This window comes from Polistes canadensis, unplaced genomic scaffold (genome assembly GCF_001313835.1).
Source record: "Polistes canadensis isolate GaletaPanama2010 unplaced genomic scaffold, ASM131383v1 scaffold_219, whole genome shotgun sequence".
NCBI classification, from domain to species: Eukaryota; Metazoa; Arthropoda; class Insecta; order Hymenoptera; family Vespidae; genus Polistes; species Polistes canadensis.
In genome coordinates, this window is record NW_014569766.1 from 189,409 (window position 1) to 215,391 (window position 25,983).

The following is a 25,983-nucleotide window of genomic DNA, read 5'->3' on the forward strand; positions in this document are numbered from 1 at the left end:
TTCTGAGAGGTGAGTGACAATAAAGGAGGAATATTTTTGCATATATTTTTAGCTTCTAACAAACATATATATATATATATATATGTATATGTATATAATTTCGTTTTTTCTTTTTTTTGGAAAATAAAGAAGAATGCTTATTCCGACTAAATAAATCTCTTCGTTCTTTCAATCGAGAAAAATCATTTCGATGATTATCATAAGCCAAACTATATGTATGTATATCTCATTAGATCGGCCTTTCCTGTCGCAAATATTAAATTTATACAAGATGTTCTTGCATAGTTTATTTATACCTTGTTTCTTGGCAAGAGAGGCGTGTTTCTTTGACCGAAATCTCACAGAGCGAGTTAATTCTGCGTCATTTAGTAGGATCGTTTAAACGTGAAGCCATAATATTCTTTTTTTTTTCACCTCTCTCTCTTTCTCTCATTCTCTCATTCTCTCATTCTCATTCTCTCTGTCGTACGAGATAATTCTCTTGTTACGTAATCAATTTCATCGAAATGTTCGCGCGCAAAGATGTTTACCATACCTATATACATTAAAATACTTTCACGAAGAACTTGCTTTGAGTTAAGTCGTAACACTTGCTATCACACGCTCGTGACAATTATCAAGATGATTTAATCGCGAAGCGTAAGCCGGTTTACTTGTGTGATAGCATCGCTTCTAAATTCATACTTCTCACCTCTTAGTCATAAAAGGAATGGTTATGGTAGTGGTGGTAGTGGTAGTGTTGATTGGTTGGTAGTGTTGGTGGTGTTTGTATCAATTAAGTATAACTTTCTCTCTCGGCGTTATTATTATTAATTTTTATAAAATCGTTGACTAATATCTAATCGACGGTCGTTAAGGTATAAACGATAAGGAATATCGATTCGATGGATGATTTATTAAAAGTCACCTTTGGAACTTCTTCATCATTTGTAGACCTATCTGATGCATTGAAAGAAAACGCATTATATATTTATTTTGTTTGCATATATTGTATTATTTCTAAATTATATCCTTTATGAAATATTCATTCAATTTTTTATTTATATGATCATATGATATTTCAGAGATTTTAATATAAATTATGTTCTTGTCTCTGTTTTCAAAATTTGCAGTATAATGAGTTATTTTTAAACGAAACAGTGTAATTTCGTTCGCGCGTTAAATTGATGCGTGTTTTTAGAAATAAATATATAAATATCGGTAAATCTCTAATGTTAAATTGTGAAAAAATTTTTTTAATAAAACTGAAGATCGTATTATTTTGCTAGATATTAATTTTTAAGCAATATACAGTGAGAGTCACAGGAGTATTCGTATCCGCTTCTGCAGTAAATTTCAAATTATTGACATTTGCTTGTAAAGTTTGTAACAAAGCTTTAAAATTTGTATACGTACACAAACCTATTTTAAGATTATTCAATTTTCAATTGATATAAATTTGATTGCAGAAGAACATATTTTATCTTTCGAAAAATATAGCTTTACTTAAATGATAAAATATTGGTATCACAAGAGTATTTGTATCTATATGTAAGATATAATAAAAATACAATTACTATTTTTGTAAGTAGTATTTTGTTGGCTCTACTTTATATTCTATAATATTTTTGAGACGATTTGGCATATCTTGTAAGACTAATTTTCTTCTCAGTAATGTTAAATTTTATTTCTATTTAAATAAAATGCACTCATTAGTGATAAACTTTATATAAATTTAATAATTCGAAAAAATTGTCTCAAATATGTTTCTTTATATAAAAATTTAGAAATATTGTATTGCAAGAGAAAATATTGATTATTGTAAATTCACAGTAAGGGTGAGGAGATGGGATGCACGAATACTCCTATGACTCAATGTATAATTTCGAAATGAATAAAAAAGCGTATCTATGTTAAATGATTAAATTTGTGTATAAAATGTTTATTATATATGATAGCATTAAAAATGGTATTTTTTTGTTTCTTTGATTGCAGACGTACGGGAGCGGTGGTGGCGGTGGTGGAGGTGGCGGAGGTGCGTTCGGTCCATCGGTCGGGGGTCCCGGCGGAGGGCCAGGGGGAGGTGGGGGAGGTGGTCCTGGTGGTGGAGGTGGTGGTGGTGGTGGCGGTGGGGCCGTCGAAGGTGCCACCTATCCCCCGGACTCGCCATACTTTCCCTTTGGAAGTAGGGGTGTACCTCCCTCAGTTGTAACCCCCACCCCCGCCACTGCAAATCCGGCGGCCCCCACAGGAACGAATGGTGCACGGTTACCCAATCCCACGGTTGGTGAGTAATTCTATTTTGTTATCAAATTACTTTAGCTTTTTCTTATAAGCTTATAAAAAGTTTTAAAGATCAACTCATAAAAATAAAAAGAAAAACCTCGATGACGGTGTCTGATGCAATTTTGATAAATGAATGTTTATAAATATGTACAGTCAGTCTTAGAAGTATTCTTACCCTTACTGTCAATTTAAAACAATTAATATTTTTGTTTAATACAGTATTTCTAAATTTTTAATACGCGAATACATATTTTAGGATTATTCAATTTGTAAATTAATATATATTTTATTGTAAGAGAAGTATAATTTTATTTATACGATAAAAAATATGGTCTCACAAAAGATTAGCCCCAATATTTTTAAAAGCATTATAACAACCAATTACTATTTACAAAAATAGTAAATGTTGTTTTTTTTTATTATATCTTACATAGATACAAATACTTTAGTGATACCAATTATTTATCATTTAAGTAAAATTATATTTTTCGAAAGATAAAATATGTTCTTCTGCAATCAAATCTATATCAATTGAAAATTGAATAATTTTAAAATAGGTTTGTAGATATAAAAATTTTGAAGCTTTGAATTACAGTCAATATATCAATAATATTTAAAATAAAATCATTTACAATTTAAAGAATTAAATCAGTAAAGTCAAGCACCCTGGACATAGTTAGAAAAATGCATAGGTAACTCGTTCGAAAAAATATAAAACCGTATGGTGTTGACTCGAAAAAAAACGGTAAGAAAAAATGCGACTTCGGTATTATTAAATAGATGTGAGAAAGTGTTCACAGAGAAATTTCTCAAAACTCGTAAAAGGAAAAAGTAAAAAAAAGAAACATTATAGCAATGTGTATTATTATTCTATTGGATTAATTAATTTTAACCTCCATTTTAATATGTAGATAGACCCGTTTTTTCTATCTTACTCTTATCGCCGAACAAGCTCTGGTTATTTTTTTTTGTATCATTAATGCGTAATGGCCTAGTTGCGAGGTAGTTACAGCAAGAGAGTAATCTCTCTACGAGAATAGAGTGTGTGTCTATCAGAAGAGAAAGATATAAACACTATGAACTTGGTAAACGTCGAACAAAGAATCAACGTTTAGAATTCAATCGAAATTTAGTATGTGTGTATAATACCATATATGATAAAAATTTTCATCAATTTTATGATTATAAAGGATGATACATTTTGTCAATTATAATTGAAACTTCCTGTTTTATTTTTTAGGTGCTGCTGCCGTAAAGAGGAAGAAGGACGTGAGTATTATTTCCATTATCGATTATCCTTGAAAATTATTATCTTTTAAAAATATAAATATACATTAAAAAAAAAAAGTATCAAAATATCTCGCGATGCAAGGGCGAAATATATCTTTGATTTCGTTTAGACTTTTTATTGTTAAAGTTTCTTTGTATTTTCCATTACGAATTGAACCAATTGGAATAGAAACTTCGATGAAATAAAATTACAATCTTATCTTAGTTAATTATTTTTCCATCGTGCGAACAGAGGCAAGCTGTGCAAACAAACGTGTTAATCGTGCAATTGAAAAAAAAAAAAAAAAGAAAAAAAAGAAGTTGGGGTGGGAGGGGTGGGGGAGAAGATGAGAAAAGAGACAAAGTCCAGTTAGAGTTGAAATGTCGTTCGCAAAAGAATGACAATAATGAACGACCGGGGGATCGATCGCGTAAAAAAATAATATATAGGAAGATACACTTTATTAAAGTTTTTTTTTGTTTTTCTTACTTTTCTTAATTTCTCACAGACTCTCGATGGGGCAGCGGACGGCGAAGTGGTAACGACGCAGCATTGGGTGAGTGATTTAAGTAAAAAAAAAAAAAAAAGAAAATAAAAAAAGGAAAAAAATAACCTACAAAAAATTAAACTTAAACTTACCGAACGCGATCTAGTAGCGTTATCTCGTAACGCGCATCGCTTATCAATCAAGCTACTACTACTACAACTAATACAACTACTACTATTACTACTACTATTACGTTTGAAGCGTTCGCTTTGCGCGCGAACGATGCGATCGTGAAAGTCGTGCCGCTATTGAATTTAGGTTGTCTCGTAAATCACCACTGTGCGGCCCTTTTTCTTCTCATTAGGCCCCGACTCTTTTGCTCTCATCAGAGCAACGAGGAAACGTACATCTTCTCGCGCCGATGACGCTCCGATCGTAATCTTTACGATGCTACGAGCCCGACTCGTCGTCGTAACGATTTAACCGTTCATCTGGATTACGTCAAGGAAAAGAACAAAAAACTACGAAAAGAGAAAGAGTGGGAAGGGGGGAGAGAGAGAGAGAGAGAGAGAAAGTGAACTCTGACTCCGATTCTAGTTTTCCCATGAAAACATTCACGACTTATATTTGATTTGTTTCTTTTTTTTTTTTACCCCCTACATATATATTTTTTTTCCTAGGGTTTACCGCACTCTTTTGAAAAAAAAAAAAAAAAAATTCCTCGTTCTTATCGATATATTTCTCCTTTTTTTATTTTTTTTTTTTTTTTTTTTTTTTATGTATATATATGATCTCATTCCAGAGTAAATGGGAATCCCGATCATCATGAGTTTTTTTTTAATTTAAAGATATGTTCGAAATATGTGCAACTTGACTCGAATTTTATTTACAGCTAGGTAAATTGTATAGCTTTGTCATCTTTCACGTCAATCTCTGATTATCAAGAGGAAAAACCGGACACCTGTTGTTACGTGAGCTTGTGTGTTAGATTATAGACAAGAGAGTGTGTAATTTAATGTTTCTACCAAAGCGTGAACAAGAGTACATGGAATTAAGCGTTGATCGAACGACACGCTTAATGGTTTGTTTCCTATAACCTTTTCAATAGGGAGAAACAAAATGGAAAAGAGAAAGATAAAGGGAATGGGATAAGAAATTATAAAGAATTATGCGAGGAAATGACGAAATAATAATGACGAAAATCTAAACACATAACTGAAGAAAACAAAGAAAATATATTTGAACAAGTAATCAAATACAAGAATATTATTGACCTTTCTTTCTCGATAGCTTGAATAAAACAAGCAAACCAACACGCCCATTCCATCCATAAACTTGAAATCGATCAATAAACAAAGATCTTTAATTTTTTATTAACTTTTCATAAAAACAACTTTACAGAATGTAAAATGTAATACTCTTGTGTAAAAAGAAATTTATAATCAAGAAAACAATGATAAATAATATTTTTGTTTACTAAAAAAATGAAATATATGTTTTTTCTTTTTTATTCTCTCGCTAATTTTGTTCGATATTAAAATAATTTTAATAATCCACAATTTGTTCGGAAAACTATAGATAATACTCCGAATTCTTATTTGAAAGATTTGATTGCATTATCTGTATTTTCATCTTTCAATATGATTTCAAAAAACTATTTGTCTCAAAATAAGCACAAGATCCGTACTAAAAAAATATTTGTTAAAGTTGAGCTAAAATTAAAAGAAATTTGTTATATATTTTATTTTTTGTTTTTATGATGATTTTAAATTCATGATATTTATCTTTTAAGTTCTTAAATACAAAATATAAATGTGTATTATTATTAGTAATCTTTTATTAAATCATTTATAAAAGTCACGGGGTGTGTGTAGAGTAAAATTGTTTGTATGAAAAATAAATTAAAACCCAAACGATTCATAATTAATCATAACGCTTCAGAACTAATCTTTTTGTTTACTCTGGCCGCACCAATGTTATTTATCTATAGAGTTACAACTAATCTAAAATAACAAAAATTTATAGGGTTTGGTTTGACAATGTAGAACGCTAATAAAAGAATAGTTGAGGATCGTTTTTCTAAATTATTTATCATCGAGTAACGATTGTATTTTTGTCTTTTTGATATTTAGAAAAGAAAATTAAAACTAATATAAGAATTGTGTCGAACAATTTTCACTTATAAATTGTAAATGAAACGAATTCGATTAAAATTCTTCAAATTCATCGAAGAGGAATATTCTTGGATGGAACAAAAATTGGCTTTCGTTTAGAATAAAAATAAAATTTTGGATATAAGAATATAAGATCGGTCCAATAATTTTCACATATAAATTTGAAATAAAATCTATTGAGCGTCCGAAATCCTTTTGGAATTCATCAGAGAGGGCTAGCTAGATTTTCTGATCAAAAAAATGAACTTTATTTAAAAAAAAAAAAAGTAAAAATTGATTCCTCTGATCAACAGAGTGTTGTAATTAAATAGTTTTGATTAGTCGATCAAGAGTGAAGGAGCACGATAAGATTAATCATCCAACGATCTCTCGTTTACACCTTTAGACTATACGTGACGTAAGAAAAAGGTAAAACGTCTGGTCGATGATTTCGCTCGATCGCGAAGCAAAGCCACTTCTAGTCTTTACATTATTCTTCCCTTTCGTTGTAAGTTAATCTCTTGTCGAAGATTTTCTTTATCTATCGTCGAAACGATACGGGATCGACGATACACTGATATACATTTTCGTATTTTATCTCGGTTGCGATTTTCCATTGGCGATAAAGAGAAAAATTCTTTAGAAATAATTCGACATTAATTACTTTACTTTACTTTTTTTCTTTGTAAAAGATAAACCTTTCCTTTGCAAATTATTTTTTAATTTCCCCCCCCCCCCCCGAATTCGAATAAATTTTGTGAAACAACTTTATTTATATACACGGTGTAAAGTAAAGCTGAGAAGCGTTGAGAAAAAGAAAAAAAATACAAAAAAAAATGATCGATTTATTTACCGAGTCAGCATGTAAGTCGTGTGACTTGTCTACCGATAAGCTCGGCAACAAAACGGTAAGATAAGAAAACACAAGCAAACCGTGGGGTCAATGAAGGAGAAGGGAGAGAGAGAGAAAAAAAAAAAGTGTAACAAAATATTATTCGTTATAAAGAGGTGGTGTACTTTTCGCGAAGCTGACGAAGCGTGTATACTTATCTCTATGTATGGTGAATACGTAGATTTCGAGCAGAATATTGCTGGCATTGCATCCTGGCCGATATCGGTATTTACCACCATGTACTTGAAAACTCGTTTCCTTCCTACTCTGGCACGTTCTACTATGGAATTTACGATGTCGGAACTAAAGATATTCTCGTCGTGATGTTGCTCGATCACTATTAAAAAAACAGCTCGTACGCGTTCGATAGAAAATAATTTCGGTGTTTGACGTGGTGAACGAATAACGATAAATAACCATGGTCCGTTACGGGACATCATCGTAATGTGTGTCGAGCAAATTCATGAGTGTCGTCCCATACTTCTACATCTCTTTCTCCCTCATATTCTTTATCTTTATCTATCTCACTAACTCTCCATTTCACTCATCTCTGTATAAACTCACATACGAGACCATAATAATAATTTATTCAGCTACCAGAACTACGTGATTACATTTCTATTAGGATATGGCCAGGCGAATGTCGTCGAGGGTGCCATAAACGCGTTACCCAACCCCTGAAAATCCTATGGGAATTTCACTTACCGTTAGCCATACTCTACGAAAAGGGAATTGTAGGGGAATCGAACGGGGAGGATGGAGTTTTTTGTTTTTTCTTTTCTTTTCTTTTCTTTTTTTCCAAATAGTTTTTCAATCTTCAACGTTTTAACACATTTTCTTTTCTTTTCTTTTCTTTTTCAATAAAATAGAAATTTTCCGTGTCACGTTATTCAGTTTAAAAACAAATCTTTTCTTAGTAACAACCTCGATACCAATACCGGTTTTACGAAGAATATTAATGATCCTATTGTGCATAAACATGAAGTATTTACGCGGTTATATGGATAGGATAGTTTATGTTATACGCCGATCAAAATTTTAGATGGTTCAATTAATTTTGTTAAGTAAATTGATCGATTTATTTTTGCAACAGTAACTTCTGTTCTGTTGTTGCAATTATAACAATTTATGCATAGGCATGCGTGTTGTATTTGCATCAAGCATTAACAGAATTGTTTTAAATTAAATATATTTTGATAGCAAACAATACTATATATGTATTTTGAAATATTTCAATTTGTAATTGTCCTCAACGCAATTATATTCTTAGATTGTAAAGATTTATGTTTATATTGTAAAGATCATAAAGTTGAATAAATCTGAGGAAAAAAAATAAAGAAAAAAAGAAATTTTGATCTAAGCGTAAACAATTATATTGTTGTATCAGAGATATAACTTTCCCTTTTTCGTGTTTTCTTTAGAAATAAATTATCTTATCATGCTTACTCTAATAGTTTTTCTTTTAACCTAGTCGTCAAATGTTTCATAACTTTAAGTATTGATAATTAAAACGCGGCAAGAGAGCAATTATTTACATTCAAGTTAATATTAAGGCACCGAATTAATTTCTACCCACGATATTACAAATTGATCTTAGTATTATATTATTCTAATATTTCTTTTTCCTGTGCATGCGTCACAAAAACATATTAGTCTAACAAAAATCCTAAAACGATATAATAAATCTTAGAAAGAAAATCGAAGTAAAAGAAATTTTGATCGTATAAAATTATATATAATTATATTGTCGTGGCAAAGATAGATAGATAGATAGATAAATAGATATATAAATAGATAAATAGATAGTCCTTCCCGTCTCGTGTTTTCTCCAAGTGAAAATTCGGCAAGCTTCGGGAATAGTAGTCCTCGCGTATTTGCGTATATTCTTGGATACATAGATATAATGCACAAATACATAGTCATACAAGAGGGTCATGGTTATCGGTAGACCATATGGTGTCGCGTGCTGCGGTTGGCAGACCATGCCGAGCGAACACCAGCCGCCAGTAGCAGCGAGCAGCGGGTTGGTTGTTCCTCTTCCTCGACGCCTTTCTATGGTTCTCGACTTCGAGGAATGAAACAACCACCAGGAAGGAAGAGAACCAACGAAACCAAGCCTAAACCCAAACCTAAGCCTATCGTCGTTCGATGATTATAATTCGTGATCTCGAGGAATGTTGTGTAATCCCGTGAAATTCGAGTATCCATCGCAGAAAGTTTAATTGTCCGTAAATGGCACGACGCATTTTACCATCGACTCTTCGATGATGATGATGAGCAGGAGGATGAGGAGGAGGATAGAGCATAGGGAACCACCACCACCTTTTTTGATACTTACTACGATCTTCCAAATGTGCTCTGCCTGCCTTTTTATCTTCTTTTATCCATTTACCAACATCGTCCGATGCACACTCTCGTGTGCCGTCTGCTGCCACTCCTTGTAATCCTAGAATTTGACGATTCCTCGGTTCATTGCTTCCTCTCATCAAATTTAACAAGAGATTATTGGTAATAACGATATCTCTTTATCAATTGTTTTTCTTTTTTGTTTTTTAATTTAATCGATGTTTTAATATCGAATGTTTCGTATGTTTTGTTAAACGATAAAAGAAAATATTTTTTTCTCTTTTTTTTTTTTTCAATTCTTCGTCAGATAATAAAAAAAAATATCGCATGTATATATATTTTAACGGTGAAGTAGCTCAGAGTTAGAAAATTAATCGCCGTTGCGGCGCTTACTTACCACAGAATGAGATTCGAAGGTGGTTAACGCGGTGGCCCAAGGCGAGGCCGATAAATTTTATCCCACGCACGTGTGTCCCACGCCTGTTTACATGCCTTTAAATGTACGATAGATTGTCTTACCTGCTATTTTCGTTCCCGCCTTTCTCCATTGATTTATAACATGCTCGATCTCCTATACACATTTTTCTACCCTTTTTTCACTACTTCTTGCACTTTTGACATAGACGTTTGCTCTTGTTTATAGGAAATAGAATCAACGATATTTCTTATTATTAATATTTTGATATCGTTTCCCAAATTGACCGATTAAGTTTAAATTTAATGATGAGTACCAATTTTATGTCGCAGGTGTGTTCCTCTTTATGCTAAATTATAATCAATTGCTTAGTTGAGATTTTTATCTTTAATTGATTTGCAATATAAAACCAGGGGTACTCAGTTCAACGATTCGAGATCATTTTTTTTTTTTTAATTCTTTTTTCTTTTACCTTCGTAATATTTCATACAGATTTATGAAAACAATTATCGCTTTAATGTATTTGTTTTCCGAGTTAATTTACCACATACATAATTACAATCTTGACGTATACAGTATGTAGTTAATATATTGAAATTGAATTCTTATCTTTTTGTTTTTTTTTTGTATTATTATTTAACCGTACTTATCACAAATCAATCGTATTCCGAATTGATTTCTTAGGGCGATATACTTTACCGAATTATGATTCAGGTAGCAACGTAAAAAAATAATTTATATTCCGTTCGAACATAATAGGATTATTATGTATAATGGTAAACCCATAAAATATTCGATAGTTCGTTAAGTTAAGAGTTCATCAGAATTTTGTATTTCGAAAATACCGTAAACATTCGAGAGACAATAAAAACACAACGTAAGTTAAAAAAAACTGAAGAGTAATCTTTTTTCGTCGTTATTATTAATAAGTGAATCTTATGGGTTTTAATTATCCTTTGATACTGAGTTACGGATTGCGCGCGTTTAATTACCGTAATATTGTTCTCTTACCCCTCGAATGCTTATTAAGAAAATCCGTTTGTTTATGGAAACGAAACTTTACTCGAGGCCATTTTTTACCGTTCCTTTATATCCCTTCCGATTCGATTACAGCCTATCTACTTCTTCTCGTTTTACCCTTCTTTTTCTTTTACGAGATTGTCTTCAAGATACAACGTTCGGTCGAATTACGGTACCCTGTTCTTTTGAATACCAGTGAACCACTTGATTTCCTATAACTTTTCTAACCATTTCTTTTTATATATTTACATCTCGAAATATTTTGTTTTCTTTTCTTGTAAGAGTTCAATTTCTTTAATCGCGTAGGAGGGAGTAATTTTTCAAAGCCAAGACGAAAATAGAAACGTCACGCGGAAAAATTTGACCATGGGAATCATTTATGAAAAATGTAATCGTTTGGAAACGAAATAAAAAAAAAAGAGAAGGGAGGGTGACGGGGATGAAGTATAGTTGATACTATGCAGTGAGTATTGTGTCTTCGTTTTATCGAATATAAATTTAAGGAAGTTAAACTTATTTAGTTTCGAGACAAAAATTAGATTTTAATGACATTTACAATTTGAATAAAAAATAATTATTAAAAAATAAAATAATAAAATCTTATTATTTCATATCAAACGTCTTCTTATATTTAATTCTACCTTTTATCCTCTCTCCTATACTGTTTTTTTTTTTTTTTTTTTTTTTCAAATAATATTAAATACATATAAAATTTGTCGTTCCTGTTACCATGCTCTTAAAAGCGACAATAAAAAAGTTTCATTTCCTGTTATGTAATTTTGTATGCATAATTTGATGCTTCATCAGAATCCAGAAAAAAGAATTAGCCATTCCATTTAAAAAAATATAACGGTGACCTTGATATCTCATTAAGAAAGTACCATTTTTTTACCATTACATTACTAATTTAGTTTAATTATGCAGGAAACATTTTTTTCATACAATGTATATTTTTCGAGTTATTTTAAAACGTCACGTTCCGTGACTCACCCTGTTTGTTACACGCTCATATTTATTTTATTTCCTTTTTATAATAACTTTATAAGGGAGAATATATTTGTAACTTTAATAACCATCATAAATATTAGTTACTATGTGTAATAATTAATTCTGTGTGTGTACCGTTTAAACAAATTTAGTAATTATTTATAAAGTAATCATACCATATAATATATATATATTCACGTCTGTTATTCTTCAAAATAGTCTTCATTATTTTCGACGATTTTCGTCCATTTTTCAGACAATTGAAATATTCCTTGATAAACAAAAAAATATGACGATTTTGAATTTAATATCAAAAGAGACCGGGTTAATTAATACACCTATAATAAATGTATATTATACATATTTGAATATTAATAAAAATTCGATTCTCTCAAACGTAACCTTCTTTACTCAACCATTCTTATTCGTAAAATAGAAAATCTCTAAATATTACGTTAAAAATATATAATTTATTTAAGGTTTCGCGGTTAAAACACGCGCCGTAATTTCTAGATAATTTTTGTCTTCTCTATCTCTGAAAGAGGAACGAAGTTACGAGCGCGAAATTCGTTTCGTTACGAAACTCGTTGCACGTAGACGAGGAGAAGGAAGGTAGAGGAGGAAAGCATAGGAAAAAGTCGTCTGAAAGTAAAGGGATCTGTATCTCGATGTGGTAACGCGATTTAGTCAGCTTCGAGATGGCAACTCTCGTCGACGAATCAATTATGAGAATCGCGTGCGAGTTCCTTCTAAGAGGATAGAAAGAGACAGTGAAAAGGAGGTGGATGATAGGGAAAGGAAGAAGGAGAACAGGGCAAGAAAGAAAGATAAAGATAGAGAGAGAAGCTGCTAGAGACGTTGAGCGCTATTTGACGGGCACCTGTTGCTGTTAGCACACTAGCGAATGCCCCTTTAACGTGTACACACTGTCTCTCTCTCTCTCTATCTATCTTTCTCTATCTTTCTTTCTCTCTTATTTTCTCTTTGCGCTACTTTATTTTCACTTTCCGGAACCAATATCTATTACCCTCTCATTCCTGTCCACTTTACTTTGATTTTCGATTATCTAATCTTTACTTAAGGGTTCACTTTGTAAAGTAGCTTTAACTTCGTTCTTTTGAAAAAGATAATATATTGTATATATTTAAGATAGTCAACAACAACCATCATTCGCAATTTCACGAAATCGGATGACTATTTCGATTCTTTCGGCCTAGTCCCTTTGTTTCGTTCGAAAAATCACGGCTTTGTTTAAAAGGTAGAAAACAATCCAGTTAGTAAGTGCACTCATGATTTTATCGGAAGTGTACACGCGGTAAATCGTACAAATTTCTCTTACTCCCTCGTACACTTTCACCGAACTTTTCTCAGTGAGAATAAAAGGATTTTTGAGATTAATGGTAAAGAACAATAAGGAGAAGTAACGATGACGAATCGAGGAATAGTTAAACGATCGATTTAGCAAGACTCAAAAGATGACTATAGTTTGATGTGATTTATTTTATTAGAAGGTTTTTCTATTTTCTTTTTATAGAGATTATTTTTGTCATCGTTTGTGACGTGAATGAAATTTATAACAAAGAAAAAAATCAAGAATTAAATGAACACGTTGATAAGTACTCTTTTACGAATCATATTTATTTCTTTCATCCCTTAGTAATTTTCCTTTTCAATTTTCTTCGTTGATTCTTCCAGTTATGCAACCACTCACCACTTCACCTCGTATAATACACAGTGAGCTACGGCTTTATAGAATGAGTCCTAGATTTATAGCAGGTAAACCAAGTTCTCGTTTTCGTTATAAGGAGATTATACTATATTAAATGTTGATGTAGAAAAAGAAAAGAAATAAAATGTTTGAATGTGAGGTTTTTTACTTTGTACATTTTTCTTAACGCGATTAATTGAATTATTTACTTACATAGTGTTGGCATAATTAAATTGAATTGATTAATTCATCCCATCATATTTATTAATTCGTTTTAAGATCACCGTGTGGATGAATTTGTCGCGATTCTATTGGATACTTGCAACATCCAGATTGTGTGTAGAAAATAGATTGAGAATTTGGAGGCGCGAAGCCATTCTAATAGAAAGACTGTTTATTGCATCGTTAGAGATTACAACGGTATTCATTGAACCATCGTTCGTTCGTTCGTTCGAGAATACAGGAAATACCGTGCACCCGGCCAAAATGCACGCGTGAGCGATAGTTTACGGGCATTGTGGGATTATCGCGATAAATTATAGCGTGTAACGCAACTGCGCCTATCGATATGTCGATAGTATTAATTGGGTCGTCGAGATTATTACCGGAAATGTATTATATCAATAATAATTACCGGCCGATTCGCTTGGAAAATGAGGATCGAATGGATGCCCATTGTGTTTTCTTGACGAACAACATTTAACCCATCGTTGTTTTTAATTTACAAAAATAAACAAAAAAAAATTTAACAAATAAGAATAAATAAATGAATGGAAAAGCAAAGAGAAATAACAAAATAAATATCCGATATACAATATTTGATCGAAGTATTACATAATCGGAATCTACACGGTATACTTTTATTTACGAATTATAAGGGTAAGGGTAAAGAAAAATATATCATCGATTTCGTTTGTATTCGTATCATTATTAAAAGACATACGCGAGATTAAATTTATTATCGTTTGGTAAGATCGAAAAGGGGACCAACCGACCGACCGACCGACCGACCGAATGAATGGTGGTGTATAGTTCCATACGGCTTGTTCCATGCTCCACTGATTTCTCCATGGCGCGTAGAAGACGTCCACTGAACCATCAACTTTTCTCTCTTTGCCCTTTCATCGGGAAGCAAGGAGGTTACGCGATTAATCTATCAGTTTGGACTAGCGCGAAATTTCGAGTGGCCACTATCCGTGTGCGCCCCTTTAGAGCTTGCCACCGCATACGGTGGTGGTAGACCGTACAAACAGAGAGAAACAGAGAGAAAGAGAGAGACATGGTGTATGCGTTCACGTGCCGACCGTTCGTCGGCCTTTTCTATTCGAGTAGGTACTCGTACGCCTACCCTATGATCGTTTTCACGGGGGATTAACGAGCGCTACGGTGAGAACTCTCCACTAATTAACATATCAATGCACGATAAATCGTTCTTTTTTTTTCTTTTTTTTTTCACCATTTTGATCTCGATATTACAACGACTCTACAGATTTGGTTTACAATTAGTATCATTTAATATCAGTATAAATATAATTTGTACGATACATATGTATTTATATATTTTGTTTGATTATTTCATTTTGTTATTTATATATATATATATATAAATCCTGATTGTATATAATCTATATGGAAAAAAAGCTTGAACATTGAAATGAAATCTTTCTCAAAAACAGACACGTTCGATTATGTAAGGATATTCGTCCTATCTCGTATTTACTCTGAAATTTCGAAAGGAATCATGAAAAGAGAGGAGGGTGGTTTCGCGTGCAGTAGCACGTGAAATGTTCTATTTTCTCTCTTTCTCTTTCTCTTTCTCTTTCCCTCTCTTACTTGTTGTCTCTCATTCAATAGTATCTCTGTCGTACATAGTTCTTCTCTCTCTCTCTCTCTCTCTCTCTCTCTCCCCACCTCCAAACTCGTGTTTGTTCTACATGCGTGGCGTTGTTTGAACGACGCGCAAAGCACAGCCGAGGGTGCGGGATGATACGAGCCAAATCGAGCACCACCGAAGTGTACATCATTTGTGGCGTAGCGGCCTGTGAAATTCAGGATAGTCGTCTCTCTTCTTTTTTCTTTTTTTCTTTTTTTTTCTTTTATGAAGCTAGAGCTACATCCTCGAGAGATCTACTATCCTGTCACACCCCTTACATCTCCGCAACCCCTCTAACGACTAGTCTGTTATCGAAGCTTTAACAATTGTGTGTGTGTATTTTTTTTCCTCTCTCTCTCTCTCTTTTTTATTTTTTTTTTTTTTTTTTTTTTTTTTTTTTTTTCCCCCCCCTTTCTCTATCTTGACAACAACTGAAAATTTATCAAGATCCAGTTATCAAATGGTACCTTTCAATTCTTCATTCTCTGTACAAACTTCACGTCAGANTTTTTCTTTTATGAAGCTAGAGCTACATCCTCGAGAGATCTACTATCCTGTCACACCCCTTACATCTCCGCAACCCCTCTAACGACTAGTCTGTTTTAGTTGCTTTAACAATTGTTTGAGTGTATTTTTTTTACTCTGTCTCTCTCTTTTTTTTTTTTTTTTTTTTTTTTTTTTTTAATTTTTTTTTCCCCCCCGTTTCTCTATCTTGACAACAACTGAAAATTTATCAAGATCCAGTTATCAAATGGTACCTTTCAATTCTTCATTCTCTGTACAAACTTCACGTCAGATTTATTCTTACGAATTCGATGGTGAATACAGTAGAGTATCGGTGTTCAATTTGAAAATGAAAAACTAGGACGTCTATCATATTATTTTTCGGTGAGATTAAAAATGACCGAGGGCGAATCGTTGATCAAGTTAATTACTTACTCACGTCTCGGGCAATTTTTAAACACGCGAATAGGTTACTGCACGTGCGAAATGATTTGTTAAATAGATTGTTGATATATTTATTGACAATTTTCTGCGATATACGGAGACTAGAATAGATACTATCTGGGAATTAAGTTTAAAATCATAAAAGGACCACGTTGAAGCTACTTAAAGAAGGATAGGAACGTTTCAAGCGAGAAAGGTAAAGAAGGGTAGAGAGAAAGAGAGAGAGAGAGAGAGAGAGAGACCGCTACAATCATGTGTGCAAACAACCCCTAGTGCAAACAATCCATACATCCGTGCTGAGCTTAGATCATCTGTCTCGACGTGTACTTACCAGAAATGCTATACCGTTTAAATCGGTCTCTTTTATTTGTACATTGTATTAGGAATTTAATGTTTCTTCATTAAAATGTGAATTCCTTTCTTTAACGCTTTTACTTTTTTCGGGGTCAATATTGTGTAAGATAAATTATTAGTATATATGAATAATTTGTTCAGTATATAAATATTAGCTGAACAGTATCTTAAATAGATAGTCAGTATTTATAATAGGATTAGGGTTGCATCAGGATTATGTTGGGATTGTATCAAGGTTATACATTGATAACAATTGATATAATATTTTATTAAAATTATAATTTTTTATAAATATATATCGCATTGTATATGTTATTAAAAATATAATATATATTTATATATTTTTATTTCTCAAATACTGTCCGTGTTTCTGTATTAATCAATCTAATACTAATTGCTTATATTATATAATAATATTTTATTATATAAATACTTACTATTTATGTAATATACAAACTAATATAAACAACAACCAATATTTAAATATATATTCCACCAAACATATTAATTTTAAATCAAATCTCGTTTGTTCGTAGTAACTCGCACGTTATGGTATACTTTAAAAGTCCCGTAAAAATTATTTTCCTATAATATAAGATGATAGTAGGTAGAAATATTTTTTAATTAACGGGACGAGTTCGTATGTGGGGCGTAAACAGGGATTTGAGAAATGAGCTAACGTTTTGAAAATCATTTTACGAATATATATATTTTTTTTTCTTTCCCTCTCCCCCCCTCTCTCTCTTTCTCTCTCTTTCGCTTTTTCATTTATGTGTACGACGACAAGCTGCCTAATTAACCGCCTCGAATTCCGAGAGAAGAGAGAAGACCGTGATCCATTTTTTGTTCTCATCCCTTCGTGTCGTCGACCTGCCTCGATCTCTCTCTCTCTCTCTCTCTCTCTCTCTCTTTTTCTCTTTTACTCTATTTTACTCTTCTTTTTGTTTTTTTTTTTTTTGTTTTTTTTCTTTCTCTTGGAAAAGTATCGACGAGAAAGAGAGAGAGAGAGAGAGAGAGAGCATCGTCATCCATGGGGTAGATATATAAGAGGAATGATTAGAATTTTATTATCGCGAAGAGGAGGAAGAAGAAAGAAAGGAAAGGCACTTCGAAAGGCGGCATATGGCGCGATTCCTCCAGTTCCTCCGGCTTTTGAAGTTTCGGGGATGAAAGAGGCCGCCGTTCTTGAGTTTACTTGGCTCTCCTCGTCCCTCAGTGTCTTTCGATCCTCACCAAGATTCTCTCTCTCTCTCTCTCTCTCTCTCTCTCTTTATGTCTCTCTCTTTCTCTATGAGGATTCGAGTCGTTTTATTCTCCTTTCCCTTCCTTCATCTCATTCTTCTCTCTCTTCCTCGTTTACGAACGAGCAACAAACCCCCGTTCCGTTCTCTTGGAAGTGCCACGACTTGTCTTTCGAACTCTGTAGACGACTACCGCTACGGAAAACGTTGGGCAAATATCCGTGAAAGACCATCGGTGGCTGCTGCCACCAAGAGCCCAGGGAATTCCGATAATTGGCGAAGAAAATTTTCTTACCGATTATTTAGAATTAATTGTTCTTAGATAAATGAGACGAGGATTATTTTTCTAGATATTTTATTATCGTATTAATCGGTTTATTTTTTGGTGTTGTCTTTTGGCATCAATATTATACACTTGTTACGTGGGTTGTTTTGTTTTTTTTTTTTTTTTAGAGTTGTATATTTAATAAATATTGTAAATTTTTATTCGACTGATTTTTCCTTCTAATTGTATTTACTTTTTTTGTTTTTGTTTTTATCCCAATTTTGTACACATTACTCGTTACATATAATTTCTTTTTTTTTTTTCTTTTTTTTTTTCTTATATAATTTGTGTACATCATTTCTTTATCTTTTTTGCCAGTATTTATTTCATCTTCTTTAATAATTGTCACATGATTCCTAGTCGATCCTTTTTCTATATTATTTTCTGTCGTAGACATGTGTTATTGTTTATCAATAATTTAATATTTTACTATTTCTTCTCCACGCGAAGCTTAGATACAAGGAGGACGATCGAGATACGCGTTCTCGTCGAATTTGTCTTGTTGAAAATGACTGAATATCGAGTACGATAATTATCCACGAGGACGGCGGTGGTGTTCATAAGTTCAGATTTAAGTACATGTGATTTTATAAATAAACAAATAGTTCTATTTGATGTTTTTTGTGTCACTTTTTTTACAAATGTGAATGTTTTATTTATGATGGTGAAATATTGTGTTGTGGTGGATTGCATGAACAGTAAAGAAAAGAAGAACAAAAATAAGTTAAAACTACAGAAAAATATTCCCTGTTTACCGTACCCAAAAATAAGTGTAACCTCATCGTTACAGGAATAATATTTAATCAATATTAATACTTTTGTTCAATACTGTATATTCTTAAGGATACTTTAGTAATTCAATCGTTACATTTTGTATTGTATCGATTTAACAAATGATCGATCTTTGAAAATTGAAGAAAAGAATAAGAAAATCATTGATCAAGCAAGTGTATTACATTTATTCGTGGGCCTCTACCTGCGTCTTACAATCAGCCGCAGGAAGTTGCGATATAATTCTTTTGAACTTCTCCCCTACGATGTTAAGGACATCATTTCGTGAAGTGCCTTCCTCCTCTTGTACTAATCGAAATTTCGGGGCCCCGGAGTACCTTCGTATTCGGGTAATGTATCCTAAGTACAGCCATACGAGATAATAGCGAGTGGGGTTGAATCGGAATAGATCAACGATATAATCAGAACTCTATGGTCTATGTGAATTTTCTCTTTCCTTTAAGAGTTCATTACTAAAAGGTTTTTTTCCTTTCTTAATTTTATTCTTGCACAGTATCTCTCTTATCATAGATTAGTAATATAATTTATTTCAATGATATTCGCGTTCTTAATAGAATATAAATATAAAAATCTAAAATTATTCTCTATTCAGTTTCTCAGAAAATTATATCACATCATTGTATTTTCAGTATAATATAATTGTTTTAGCAATTACCTAACCAAATGTGTACGGCGCATTGGGGGAAAGAAATAATATAGATAACAAAAATATTTATACATTATTATGCGATTTCATAGTCATACTTGTTTATATAGGAATAAATGTAACTTTAAATACTATCCAATTTATATTTGTGTATTCCATAGTATGTAAATGTAAATTTACTTACATAAGATATTACTTAATACAGAATGTAAACGAATTTGAAATGTTGACGATTAAAATATTTGAGCAACAACAATAAACAAGTAGTACGATCGATATTGGTCTTATCGATTTGACGAATATGTATCGAAAGTTATTAGATTAAAGTATGGTAAGGGAAGGAGGTGGGGGGGGGGGTTTACAGCGACGAGTGGTAAGACTTTGACATAACATTTTATAGCGATATCCTCTCGTGAGTATCGACTATAGTTCGGCTCTTGGAACATACACTAGGCACACTATACATGGGATGAGTAGACTAAGCGGCGGAGGTTGGTACTAAATCTCACCCTAAAGCATCCCTATCGAACCACCCCTAACTACGCTACTAGCACTCCCGTCACCCCACGCTATGACCTGACCCATTGGCGTGGATATCGACGGATCTTTTACCAACGAATTTCTCTCCCACAAAAACACTTATTCTTTATTCCCTATCCCTATCGTTTCTTTGTGATCCTTCATTTGTTTTCTTTCGTCATTGAAAATAGATATATATATATATATATGTATATGGTATATAACCATATGGGTTATAGGTTAGGTATTTTATTTAAAACGAGCTTGATAAAGATAACAAAAAGAGTGATGATAAATTCGTATAATTTTTTTTTTTCTATTAATAATAAATCTATCAAATATCACATTAAACTCGACCAACCAACGTATTGCAAACGTTTCCATTTTTTTTCTCGATTAAAGCTGTTACGTGTAAACAAAGAGAAATGTTTAAATTTCGAGGGAAAAATTTTACCTTACCTCGGCTGAAGAGTATTTCGCGAGAGCTCAAAACGGACTCTTTACTAAAGATTCTTGACCTCTTGGAACGAGGGCGAATTGTGCTTTCATAAAAGTTCATTTTCCTAATTCTCTCTTTCTTTTTTTCTTAAGAGAGCAAAAAGTTAGTCCTAGAATGGTCGTATAATAGCGGTAAAGCGGGATCGATAGAAAAGTAAGAGAGAAGACATTTTTCCTTCGTGAAAATCGTCGTCTGTCGAGCAGAACGATCGATAAGACTCGATACTTTCGACAGGAATGGGATACGGTAGGAAGAGAGTAAGAGAAAGAGAGATAGAAAAAAAAAAGATCGATCTGAACAAACGAGATTGTCTGTTTTCCTCTCTTTATTTCTATTTCTTTCTCTTTCTTCTTTCTTTCTTCTTACTCTTGGTCATACTTACCTATATGGTACTCGCCTTTCGTATCCTTTTTAGGACACTCGCCTCATAGGCACACATATGCGAGCTTGGCTTTCGAGGTTCCCTCTTTGTTGTTATGTTCACTAACATAGGGAGGATCGCTTTGCTAGGAAAATAAAAGGAAAAAAGTTGTTATTATTGTCGCGCGCACATACGCACACACACAAATATATTCGTAAGTAGCATATACGTATGTATGAGAGATCATTTCTCAAGAGATCTAGAGATTCGTTAAACCGATCTATATTTGGTTGAATCGATCGAAGGAGGAAATACACCGCTATAGTAGCCTCGATTAAGGCTAATCAGGATTAATATCAGTGCTCTTACAACGACAACGATGACGACGGACGCTTACAATCTAACTTTACCCCTCCCCCCTCCCCCCTCCCACCTCCTCTCTCTTCCTATCTCTCTCCGTCTCGTTTCCTTCCTTCCGCAACTACAGTGCATTTCCTTGAACTCAAAGGNCCTCCCACCCCACCCTCTTCTATTCTTCTCTCTCTCTGTCTCTCTCTCTTATCTTTTATCTTTTTTTCTTTCTATGTCAGACAAATTAAAAGGAATTCATTAGGAAGGATATATTGTACTGTTTAAACTCATCGAGAGATCCACGGGTCGTGATTTCTTCGATGAAGCTTCCCGGTTCGGTCTTCGTCTTATTTATCGTTCTATCATTTCTAATCTGTGTCATTTTGTTACGTTCTATATATATGTATTTGTAACCTTCTTTCTTCTTCTTTATTATTTTATTAAGATTATATTATATATTGGGTAAGTGTATTTTCTGGTAAATGGTTAGTATTTATAATAGAATGTGCATATTTAATGTAATAAATGGCCAAGTAATGCAAAGACTGTGTCAGTAGTTTAAATAGAATGTTAGTATTTGTAATAAAATATTAGAGTATGTAATCCTGACAAAATCATATTATAAATACTGATAAATTATCATTTATATTTAACAAAATACTCATATATATATATATATATTGATCATTTATTTTACTAAATAATAATATATTGATCAAATAAATACAAATTGATATATGAATTGTTCGAATCATTTCGCGATTCGTTATTTATTTTATTGAGATAAATGAATAATCCGTATGTTTCTCGCGCGTTATTTGTAAGTAACGTAACGATTTCGGTTTCATTTATCGGTCGCGTTTGTTAATCTTCAGAGGAAGTACTCGAGACGTTCCTACGTAGGGCACAAGGTGATACTTAAGTACGCTTCCACAGGAAAGAGCAGATTAAGCCGTTTCCATTGGTCGCTCTCGAGCAATTCCGTTTTCCATTCGGCTTACTTACGCCAGTGGAGTGGCCCCTAGTCCACCCCTATATACCCCGTCGCCCTGCAGTTAATGTGTTCCAGGGTGGAACCCTGCCCCCGCTCCCAATTTCAGCTCTTCTTTGCCGTCCCCTCTAAAACCCACCAAACTTGGGATCTAGAGTTCACCTCAACGAGAATATCTCTCTCCCTTCTCTATCACATATACACACACACACACACGTATACGCGATGAGAATTAGTGAGAAAGGGATAGTAGGGATGAAGGGGAAAGAAAGAGAGAGAGAGAGAGAGGGAATAGGGAATATCTGTGTATGCGCGCGCATATAAACTTTGGTTTTGTTACGCACTTTTACTACCCCTTTCCTAGTCCCTCTTTCTCTCATTTGGCTCGTGTGCGATCTCTCTTTGTTTTAGAAATTAGAATCGGATTATCGAATTCTCTGTTCATTCGAGTTACCACCAATGATATCTTTGGATATTGTATGTAGGAATGGACCCTCAAACAGTGGCTTTGCCCTACCTTATCTCGAGGGGATGATCGAATCGATCTATTCACATTTTCTCTATTTCTCTTCTCTCTTTCTCTCTCTCTCTCTCTTTCTATCTTTATCTTTCTATTATACAATTTGCGTAGTAATTCCATGGTTATTTTCTTATCACCAAACGGGTAATTCATATTAATCGTAGAGTTGCTTAAGCCTCCCAGCTGGGAGGAGACAGTTGTTGGTAATGGCACGAGACACGCTGCGTCGTTCGGTTTTTGTTCAGTCTTCGTGAAGACTCGAGACGAGAAGCACATCTAACCTATAAACTCACGATCTTATTATTTTTCTTTTATTTACTTTTTTCTTTTTTTTTGGTTTTATCTGAACGGGGGTCGCGTAAAACGGCAACGACTACGACAACGATGGTAAAGAAGACAAAAAATAAAAAGAAGAAGAAGAATAAGAAGAAGAAGGGTCGTCCGGGTCGACGACTCTTCACCTTTTCTTTCCACTCTCTGACCGTTCCTACTTGAGTCTCTCTTCTACTCCTTCTTCTTCTTCTTATTCTTCTTCTTCTGTTTTTCTTCTTCCTTGTTCTTCTTCATAAACTCGGACGTCTTTACACGAGCGGACAAGGTGTAGAAAGAGTATGGTCGATCGCGTGGAGGAGTCACGGTTTACACAGTTGGCTCGACGAGGTTACCTAATTATTTGTTGCACGTCCAATGATGAAACGTCTTCGAGTAATGTTACGTCGCCTCTCTTTTTCTTCTTTTTTTTTTTCTCTTTCCTCTTCCTCACCTCTCCGTCTCACACTTTTGTCCCACCTTTCATTTCAAACGGCCGCGGCCGCGGCATCGCAAACGCAAAACGAAAGAAGAAGTCGTCTTCTTCTTCTTCTTGTGTTAGCAATGCGCCAGCGCCCACCAAGTGGCCCACTTTTCGATTAATACCTCGAGATGATCCGACCTTTTTTCCTTTTTTTTTTTTCTTTTTCTTTTTCTTTTTTTTTTTTCTTCTTTTGTTTCGTTTTACTTTGATAGTCCCAGCTGCCTCTTGAGAAATCCTTTTCTATCCTGAATCAAGGAATACGAATTTAGTTTCTTTTTTTCTTTTTTTTTTTTCTTTTTTTTCTCTCTCTCTTTTCTTTTAACGTTTCTTATTTGATTAACGGACCCCTCTTATTTTTAAGCGACCAATTTCAATCTGATTTGAATTGTTAATCAGCTTGTATGACTTTATCAAGTTAGTATTTTAAGTGATATAGTTATATTAAAATATCAGTATAAACAATATATCGTAACGATAATATACGATTTGGTACTGATATTTACTTTTTTTTTGTTTTTTTTTTTTTTTTACGAAACAAAATATTCATATTTACTGTGACCATTTATTGTATAAAATATTTATCAATAATTATAATTAAAATATTCACTAAATAAATATAGAAGAGCATTTATTTAATTCCGCATAAAACACGTACAACAGTTATAGTATATTAATATGCATATATTAACGTTATAAATTTATCGTATGTATTTTATAAATGACATAGGTATTATACATAATAATGAACAAAAATAACATCATCTTTTTTCGAGATAATTTAACGTAGCAATATAGCAATGATGCAAGACCATAACGATGTGTGTCTTAAATCGATGAAATGAAAAGAAAAGAAAAGAAATATTCGGAAGAACTTATTAGAGCAATAGCTGAAAAATATGATTCATAAATATTAGTATGTACCTGACAAATAGATCGTGGAAAGAATTGAAGCTGAAATTTTCCAGGATCGATTCTTTTATCCAAACTCTTACTCCTTCGTAGAGGTTATTTCAACTTTTCTGATATCTTCTCTCTCTCTTTTGCGAGAAAGATGTTTCGCGATGATAGCCATGGAAACCGTATGGCAGAGATCTTGGAGGTTCTCGAGAAATGTGAGGAGTACCCTTCGAGATTTACAGCAGCAATATTAACGCCGACGAGTGCATCCAAGCTTTATTCTCTCCTGGGTCCTTCCAGCATCGTCAAATTTTCAAGTACGACGCTCAGCATTTAGCAGAAGTGGCATCTCCAAAAGCAGGACTCAGGAAACCGGTCAATGATCTCCGGAATCCTACAAGCTTAGTCCAAGAGGCTACGTGAAAAATAGAAAATTGTGGTAGAGGGCACGTTTAAAGGAAAAGACAAAGATTGAAGGGAAAAAGTCTGTTCGGGAATGATTTGAAGGTATATTCCGTTCTTAGAATTTTTCTTTGAAAAATAACAAAATATTTACAAAAAAAAAAACCTAACTTGCAGTTTACTGATGACACAAGATTCTTGTCGAACCTTTTGCTTCAATAGATATTCTGATATTTACTATAATAAGTCATTTTATAATCAGGTACCAAGTTACAAGTAAATTTGTTGAACATATGTTACGAAAGTATGGCCTTTTAACAGTTGTAAACAACTGTTTGCAATAATAGTAAATTATATAAATATAATTGCCGATGAGTGCATCCAAGCTTTATTCTCTCCTCCTGGGTTCTTCCAGCATCGTCAAATTTTCAAGTACGACGCTCAGTATTTAGCAGAAAAGTGGCATTTTAATAATTAATAAATATAATACTATAATAATAGTAAAAAATTGTATATTGTATATTGTAATTTCTTTTTGTTATATACTATTGAGAGAAATACACGTACTTTCTTTTAATTGTCCGATCGACAGATTTAAATTTTTGATCACTAAACAATGAGACACCGAGTCTTTCAAAAAAAGAAAGAAGACCCGAAAGAAAAGATGGTGAGAGAAGTGAAGGGGGGCGGGGTAAGAGTGATACTTGCTTTACTTATAGAGAAATTATTTCAGTCTTACATTAGAGTTCTTCTCGAGATCGTAAGTTGGATTGAAATGAGATCAAGTGCGTTCAATAAAACGGTCGCTGACAATTGATGTCAACTCGTTCCAACATTGTTTTAGAATCCTCGTTCCCTCCTCCACCTCGACCTCTACTTCCACCACCACCACAACCTCCCTTCCTCTTTTAATATTTGCCTGCAAAGT

The 25,983-nt window shown here is 33.2% G+C and overlaps 1 protein-coding gene across 3 annotated transcripts in view; it reads left to right on the top strand.

Annotated features, from left to right (window-relative positions):
• Positions 1-25,364, top strand: part of LOC106790167 (POU domain, class 4, transcription factor 1-like) — a 47,718-nt gene extending 22,354 nt beyond the window's left edge. Inside the window, exons 3-6 of one of the 3 annotated variants that reach the window (XM_014754900.1) lie at positions 1,975-2,266; positions 3,506-3,534; positions 4,044-4,091; positions 24,808-25,364. In XM_014754900.1, the coding sequence (XP_014610386.1) occupies positions 1,975-2,266; positions 3,506-3,534; positions 4,044-4,091; positions 24,808-24,990 (552 nt within the window). In that variant the 3' untranslated portion in view covers positions 24,991-25,364. Of the gene's footprint in view, positions 1-1,974; positions 2,267-3,505; positions 3,535-4,043; positions 4,092-4,386; positions 4,706-4,914; positions 6,430-24,807 lie in introns of those variants that run through there. The other 2 variants (XM_014754901.1, XM_014754902.1) reach the window with 2 other exon arrangements.
• Positions 25,365-25,983: the final 619 nt, after the last annotated feature.